General features: G+C 42.3%; 1 protein-coding gene across 1 annotated transcript in view; it reads right to left on the bottom strand.

Moving 5' to 3' along the window:
- Positions 1-955: 955 nt before the first annotated feature.
- Positions 956-8,849, bottom strand: part of ZNF804A (zinc finger protein 804A) — a 155,037-nt gene continuing 147,143 nt past the window's right edge. Inside the window, exons 3-4 of the mRNA XM_050900227.1 lie at positions 6,653-6,783; positions 956-4,296 (exon numbers count right to left, since the gene is read on the bottom strand). Coding sequence (XP_050756184.1) covers positions 1,011-4,296; positions 6,653-6,783 — 3,417 coding nt within the window. The 3' untranslated portion in view covers positions 956-1,010. The remainder of the gene's footprint in view (positions 4,297-6,652; positions 6,784-8,849) is intronic.

Below are 8,849 nucleotides of genomic sequence, written 5' to 3'. Positions count from 1 at the left end.
CCCCATGCAAAGCTCTTCCTGACCCCCCCTTCATGCTCACGCGTTCTTGCTATCTTCACGCGTTGCACAGGCAGCAAGGACCTCACTCCAAGAGACCTGTCCCCCACCGAGGGCTGTGTGCAATCAGGGAAAGCATGCTTGGTGGAACCAAGACCTTTCCTATGCTCTACCTTTCCGCTATAAGCAATATTCCCTTGAAGTCAAACTGCCATTGATATTTTCCTTCCCCCCGCCCCCGTCATTGATGTTATTTTTGTTATATCGTCTTTTTGTGGTTTAGTATAAAAGGGACTAGCTCCAACAGTCAGCAGTTTGTGCACATACTACAAGTAGGCAAAATTTGTCACGGTGACATCAAACAGCTAACACAAACAGATCTATTACCCTTTCTCTCTTGCTCGGTAAGACAGCTGCCCTCAAGGTATTAGCCTCTCAGCCTCCCTGATAAATCACTGACGGATAGGAAACCTGATTATCCCAACATAGCAGGGGTAGAAGATGCTATTCAGCTGCAGAAGAACAACATCCATGAGGCCTATAATGAAAGATTTTTGATATACTTAAGTAGTTAACAAAAATTTATTGCAAGAGATAGTTTGTCACTAGATTTACAGTTTCAGAGAACATAGTACAAAACATAGTGCATCAGCTTTGTCTAAACATTAAATAGGTGCAAATACACAAAGATAAAAAACAAAAAGTGAATACAACATAAGTTATAGAACTATAAATATATTTTATATACATTATACATATTCTAAGACATGATTTTCACTTATATATAGAGAGAGTTCATATTAGTATCAGACTATTCAGTGCTTTAGTTATAGTATAGGCCTGAACTTTACATGAATGTTTGCATCATTATACTTACAGTAAATGCTTCCCAAGGAACGAGGAATTTTAACCAGTTTATTTCACAGAACCATTTTGCAAAGCCGAGGGGACTGTAGAAACAGCAGGACCGTTTAGCTGAAGGCTGCTTTCCCCCCCCTCCCCGAGAACCTGTCCTAAAAGAGGGGCTGCAGAGGGATGACAGCCGGGTGCGGGGACAGCAAGGATGGGAAGATGGTGTGCGGCAGCGGGGGAAACGCCAGCTGGCTCGGGTGCAGGACCGAGGGCGGCAGCAGCGGCAAATGCGGCGGGGTGACGAAAGCTGCGTGGCCCCCCGGGCAAAGCCTCGGTCCTACTGGCAGATGAGGTAAAGGCGCTCTGGAAAGAGCCGGGACCTGCGAGAGGAACTGCTGGTGGGGCTGGAGAACCTTCAACGTAGTGGCGGCAGCATGCTGCTGTAGGATGGTGTGATGGATGGTGGTAACGGAGGTAGAACACAGCGGCGGCTGCAAGGGTAAGGGCTGCAGCGGGGAATTCGGGGGCTGGATTGCCGGGGGAGGGAAGGTGAACTTCACTTTGTTGGCCAGCATGTTTTGTGGCATGATCTGCTGATACGCCTCGGATGGGAGATCTTTGAATTTTTCGTGGTTATCCGGAGGGAATATCAATGTCTGATCGGGTAGGGTGAAGGGGGCTATCAACTGCTCAGGAGTTAAAAAAGTATGACTGTTTACATGTGCTTCTTTGAATGGCAAGGGTGGTGGGCTGCTAAATATGCCAGGATTACACTGTACCCATTCACTGGTCACCTCATTTATTTTCTCATGCGGTAGAGACTCAGCCAATTCATAATGGCAAAGATAGGGTTTAGGAGGAGCTTGTTCCAAATGTCTGTTGGGGAGGGGAATTTTGTAATGAGCTTGATTTTCACGACTGTTGACATTTTCTTTTTTCTTTTCATCTTGCAGAACATCCTGTGTGCCAGCAGATGCTGGAGCACTGTGCTCAGGAACAGAAGCAGCAGAACCTGCGGCGACATCAGAAAACGTACTCGGAGCGCTCTCCATCGCTGTGCACGCCATCAGTTTGTCGTTTTCCAGCACGTGTGAACTATCAGTTTCTAGAGATGACTTGCTTTCCTCCAGCTGCATTGTTTCATCCGTATCTTTTGCGTGATCAGCTTTGGGATCCACATTAGTTTCCTCTAGACTATCTTGAGTCAAGAAGTCCCCCAAAATTTTTAATGTAGAATTTGTAGAATTTTCTTTGGAAGGTCTGGAGGTCTCACTTCTTGTGTTCCTGTCAAGGAATACGTGATGGATTCTAGTTTTCCTTCTCCTGCGTTTCCCTTTTGCCTTGTGATGTGTACCTAAAGTACGCGCTTGCCTTAGATATTCGTCTGCTGATAATGTCTGTCCATATGAGCTTTCATCTGATGAAGAGGAATAGGTATGCTGTCTCCGCTTGCGGTGGGATTTTTCACGTTCCTCTGTCAGAACGTTGTACCCTCTCTTCATGGACTGGTTTTGACTCGGACTCTTGTCCTCACTGCAGTGTCCTAAATATTTATGCTCTGGGCTACAGCTTGACCTCCTGACTTTCCAGCTACAACATGTTTTAGAGTACCTTAAGCTGTGCCTCCTGGAACTTGGAGCCAGCTGCCTTGCCTGTCTCCGAGAGCTTGCTTTGCTCTTTCTGTGCGGTCGTTTACAACCATGGTGTTGGCCATTATTTTTTGCACTCCAAACATCACACCAGCCTCTGTCCCCGTGTACATGAGCTGACGCAGACATGACTCTCTTATGACCATTTTCAATGCCGAGTTTTTGATGCGACTGCTGTATCTCACCTGTAGCTAGCCAGATACTCCCCACATCATGTCTGCACTTCTCTGGATTATTTTGGAGGTGCTGATATTTATTTTCATCTCTGTAATTGATTTCTTTTTCAGTCACTGAGGACATCTCCATTTCTGCCCCTGCTGTGTCCCCACAGTGATGATGATGACAATGACATAATTTTCTTCTCCTTTTCCGTTTTCTACTTTTGTGAAGCCACTTTTCATGGCTTTCTTTGATCCAGACTTTGTTATATTTCTCATCTATCACAGTGTTTTGTCGTAAGTGATTTTTAGAAACGTGATACTTTTCTATTTTTCTAATCCTGAATGACTCATCCAAGGACACTTTATTTTGATTTTTTGCAAGATCACAATTTCTGATGAGGGAAACATTACTTATAAGGGGTATTGTATAGTTGCACACATTTTTATTCATTTCCGTTTCATAATCACCACACTCTGAAGTAGGTTTATTTGTAAAATCCGAGACTAAGCTATGGTTGGATTCAGTTTTATGGTGCAAATGAGGTATGTTTGGCTGATGCTTGGGTTTTTCTTGGCTGTCACTTGCTCTTGATGACTTGAAATCAAAATATAAAGGATTACAGCTATAAGAAATTGATGGGTCTGTACTTGTGTAAATTAACATTTCCGATGGCCACTGAAGAATATTTGATCCATGTTTGCTAAGAACAGGAACAAAGGGTTCACAAGGTCTCTTGCGCATGTCCGGTTTGCTTTGTGGGGCTCCACTACTGTCTTCTTCAGATGGTGATGGAACTAATGCATCTGCCCCCAGCTTTTTTATTTCAGTTGTGCATGAATCACTGTTCCTGTCTTTATCATTTTCCTCTGCAACATCCTGCAGAGATAAACAATCCTCCACAACTGCCTGCGTGAGAGCCCTGTTTGCCCGCAGCTCATAACCACTGCAGTCCAGGGGCAGGACCTGAGCACTGTCTGCAACCACTGGCAGTGTCTGGTCTGGTACATCTGCTGCACTTACATCGATACCGTAGCCATCCATGTCCATGGACACCAGTTGCTTTGAATGGGACACAGCAGGAGTTAATGCAGGACTCTCTAGCACCCTGCTTTCTTCACTGGCCAGCTCTTTTGACCCCTGAGCTTCAGGAGCTTCTGCTGTGTCTATGCATTTTTCCACCAGCGGGTGAAAACAGTTATGTTTCTCCTCAGGGCACAGGACTATTTCTGCTGCCGAAGGAGACTGAAGGTTACATGCTCCTGGAACAAACCTACTTCTTCTGCTAAATCCGTGCTCCACAGACGTTTCGTCGTTATATTCATAGAAAACGGCAGCTGAAGACTCCAGTTTGATCGCTGCTTTCTTCGGAAAAGCAAAAGAGAACCCAACTCTATGTCCTTGAGCTCCTTGAACCTGATCTCCACATTTGTTAGTGTCGGATTTATCACTACATGCATTTCCAGGAGCGGAAGAAATAACAGAAGCAACATCTTTACAATTCTGCGCATCGTGCGTTAACGTACAGCTGAAATCCTGTTTGTTGGCAGAATCTATGGCAGCACTTTGTGGGATATCATTGCAGTGATCTCGCACAGTCACTGTAGTAGATTTGAACATAGGGCCGCTTCCAGGAGCACTAAGAAGGAAAACAAAACTCGGAGTCAGTACCTTTCAGAGAACTGCAGACAGAAATATGGTGTTACATTGGTATCTAAGAGATTTTTTTAAGGAAAGAGGAAGAACCTGTGGATACGTAGATTTAGAGTATGAAAAAATTTCACCTTTTATAATAAGATCAGTTGACTAGTATAAAAAAAAAAAAAAAGAAAGAGTAAATATTGTGCCCCCAGTTCCTTCATGTGAAGTTATCAGCTGAAGGGCTAATCTTCCTACAAGGTAGTTCACTTTTCCTAGACATACTGATTGGCCTAATAAGAGACTGTATATCTCCCTAGAAATCTTGCTTCTCCTCCCAGTAGACTATCATAGTTACAACACTCTTATTACAAATAGCAGAGGTTTTACATTCCTTTGTGCTACAATATACATTAAAACAGAGAGCGCCTCATAGACCACTTCCCTCTTAGTCATCGTCCTAGTGACGGCTGCTCTGCCCACGGGCAATCACCCAGCAGCTCCCATGCTATTTGTGTTCACAGACCGAACCGTTGCAATCTCAGCAATTTCTTTCATGGAAAAATAATATTGGGGAGAGTACTTCAGCTGACAGTAGTGCAGTAAGTGATTCATCCCTCTTGAGAAAAAAATTTATCACTGTCTACTTCTGTTCTTCATTTCATGTCCTCTTCCCATCTGTTCTATTTGACTTAATAGGGAACAAAGAGAAGAGCAAAAACTGCTTAAACTGCCAGTTTTCCAGGATCCGCAGAAACTGCTCAGCACTAGGAGTAATGGACCTATGTTAAAACAATTTTTTTGTTTGTTTTAACCAAATTATTCTATGTTACAATACAGAGCAATACGAGATGATGGGTCATTGGGAAAACTTGCAAGTGTCATTTAGGACCCCAAGAAGTGCTGAGATAAAGAATGACGAACTTAATCTATTGGCTCTAGAAATTAAGGTAGAGGTTTTATGAGAAAGGAATTCCTCATGAGAATTCCTGCCTTGTCCAGTTCTTCATAAATTTAAAATATATATTAAAAACTCCACACAAATCCTTTCTTAACAGAATAAAATGGTGACTTCTACAAAACCAAGCTAGAAAATACTGGTTTAAAGAAATCCTGTGTGTCTGTCTAGATCACAACTTTAAGGATGCAAAGTGGTAGTAAACAGTAATTCTTAAATAGAGAAATACAGCTCAGAGATAAATTCTCCTTCAGGAACTAGAAAAAGGATTTTAAAAAACAAAAAAAACCAGAACAAAACCCCACAAAATCTGGGCTTCACTAGCATGGAAAAAGGGAAACAATAAGTTCCTTGTTCCTCTTTCTCCTGAAATACGCTAAATTCAGATTTTGGAGTACGCTTAGGGGGAATACTATCTAATATCCTCAAGTATTAAATCTGGACAGTTAAAACACTGATGGAAGAGAAAGAGTCTCTACATGAGTTATCATAAAAAGATAAAAAAATTAAAATTAAAACCTCACAACAATCACGTCCCATCCACCTGCTTAGACAGACTGTTTCAGCATGCTGCCCACCATCCAAACTATGGAGAAAGAGACTGTTACTGAACAAGAGCTACAACCTGTTTGGACTTCTCTGTTCGTTCATCTGGTGAGATGAAGGCTAGATAAAAAGAAAACATTTGTGTTTGAGCATCTGCTTTTTTGCTTTTTTCCCCTGAGATTCCACCGTGAAAAGCTAGTATGTATATTTTCAGTGGCTTGTCAGTGTCATAACTGTGTCATATTTAAGTGAGAATACAGTCACAACTAACAAGCTCAATGTTAATTTCAACAGTATGCCTAGATGCAATACTAGAACATATGACTAGCAAGGAGTCACTTTTGCAGAGGGAGGTAAGCACTCTGTTGAGCTGGGGAAAAGGAGCACTTACCTTTTAATATAAAAAATCCAGTTATTGAAATTTAAAACTAGATTTCTGGATGCTTTCCCAGGCGAGCAGTTTGAAAACTAAATCGCAGAGATCTGTTACATCCTAGAAAGACAGACTGTATTCCTCACATCAATGAAGTAGCGTCAGCCTGCAAATGCATGACCTAGTTCACTCAGCTTTCAACCAATGTGCCTGGTTTTATGAAATATATATGAAACACATCTTTTTTTGAACTAAAAATACATATCATTTTAGCTCCACTAAAAAAGCAATGCTAAAACATTCATTTCTGCACATAGTGTGAATCAAATTACTGTACACATACTGCTTCAAAAATGCCATAAAAGCGCATGTGTGGGGCTCCGGCCAAGGGACTCCAACAGCCCTGTGTCCCACAGCACCAGCTAACAGCAGAGGGATTATTTTAAAGTATTTTTTATGTTTCAGCAGCTATGCACTTACCACGTTGTCTCTTTCCTTAGCTCAGCTAGCTTGTGCAAACGTTGAAGGGCTTTTTCCTGTTTCCTTTCATCTTTTCGTGACTTAGATGCTACGTTTCGAGCAAACTCCCTCTGTTTCAGTTCCTTCAGTCTCTGCAAGAAATAGTCAGATAATACACACAAAACACCCAGGGATGACAGACATGTATAATGACAGTTACTTTCTGGTAAGCACTCATGGCACGAATTACTTTTAAACCTAACCAAAGTGACCCATTCAATAAATTTATACATTTCAACTGAATAACCAAAATAGATGCTAGAGACAGGTTAGCTAGGTTAGAGATAACCTAGAAAATTTTACTGTAGCTCTTGTGATTAAGGTAGAACAGCCTCAGTAGGATGAGGCAATGCTCATCCAGCATTTTGCTCATGACTCTCTTCCCAAAAACCTTCCCCACAGCCTGGCTGCTCTTTGAGATAGTAATAAAAATTAACGAGACCACCCCAGGTATTTTTCCACAAAGCCGCTCTGTAGCCTGTCGACCCCCCAGCCGGTATTAAATCTCCATTTTTTTCTGCCCGAGATGGTAGGCATAGCATTTGTCACTGCTGAACTGCAGGAGGTCCCTGTCAGCCCTTTTCTCCAGCCTACTGAGGTCCCTCTGGACCTGCCCTGCCACATTATCAGCATGGTATCATCTGCAAAGCTCCTGAGAGCCCGCTGTCCTGCCATCCAGGTCATTACTACATGGGTTAAAGGGTCCTGCCCCTGCCGCCATCCCCAAGGGATGTCATGGCCAGAGAAGTCTTGTATTTTGAAATGGGAAGATCTTCCCTTTGACGGAGCTTGTTTCCTGCTCTCGTTGGTGTCTGACGCAGCAGGTAAGCAGACACGGAGGTTCGATGCAGTATCTCATTCGATTTCATCTCCAGCCTGTTTCTTTGGGGGGAAATAAAAATGCACAGCTGACTCTCCACAAAAAAAGGAGATTTTGTTTTCTTTGTATCACAGAAGGACAATACACAGAGACTTTCCTGATCCTTCACGTCAGCAAAAAGCATTCCTGGAAGTCCCAAACCCCATCGGTGTATCGCTCAGTTGCTCAGAGTGTCCCCAATATGGCTCACAGTCTAAATGACATCATCTTATGAGATCATAATCTCATGATTCTGGGAAGAACCCAGCTACTTGCCACCATTTTAGTGTCTGAGGGCTCACGGGCTGGCCATGAACAGGGGCCACGTGGATTTGTAAAAGCAATAATCCTAACTTCAAACTGTTTGAGGGGTATTGAGTGCTTCTATCATCACTGGTAGGTACATGTTGGATACACGTGTAATGGAGTTTGCAGAACTCTATAAGCACTGTTCTCCTGCTCCTTCTCAATTTTTTATTTTGCCCTTTTTGTGATTTTTTTGTTGCCTATTCACACAAAAATATCCCTTATATAACATCATTCATTTACGCACTGAATTTGTCTTTGCCGTTTGGATGATGCTAGTGCTACCTTGGCGGTCCATTTAATGCCAAGAAACTTGCTGAGAAAGCAAACAAATGCTTGCAGAAAAATGAGCACTACTCTGTATTTTCAACTTTTACATTATTTTTCCAATAACTGGATATTCCTTTGAAGACATCCTTGACAGATACAGAGAAATAATTTGAAAGGTAATCACTTCTTCTGTCATTTGGATTTTGTAGATTTATCAAAATTTGTTTTATTGTGCCAATAAAGTATAAGGTTATAAATTCACTCAAAACTGGATGTACCGTAACTTTTTTCTGAGAAGAAAGGCTTGAAATGTGAAGCATCTTTGTAGAACATTTCTTATCCCCGTGCATTCATGTTTTCCTAAAGATAGTATGATACTGACCCTGCTTCCCACCAGCCACTTGTGAAACCCGAAGTATTTCACTTCATAGGTGACTTCTGAGTACTCAGAATACCAGCGAAGGGATGAAGTTTGCTCCTTCCCCTCCCCATCCTCCACCCCTTGGCATTTAAAGACAGGATTTCATTTCATTTTGTAAAGCTCACTAATTCTTCAGTTTTTTTCGCTCTCCAATGTGTAAGGAAAGAAGTATGTGACAAAGCAAGAGAAGAAGAGAGAGATAAAAGGGTGCTTTTTCACAAGGTTAAAAAGGAGAAGCTGAGGTGTATACAAATCCACAATCACCCTCCAGCAGCAGCACTTTACTGTAATTGCTGGGATGA

This window comes from Gymnogyps californianus, chromosome 7, assembly GCF_018139145.2.
Source record: "Gymnogyps californianus isolate 813 chromosome 7, ASM1813914v2, whole genome shotgun sequence".
Lineage (NCBI taxonomy): Eukaryota > Metazoa > Chordata > Aves > Accipitriformes > Cathartidae > Gymnogyps > Gymnogyps californianus.
This window is presented reverse-complemented; position numbering and strand designations above follow the sequence as displayed.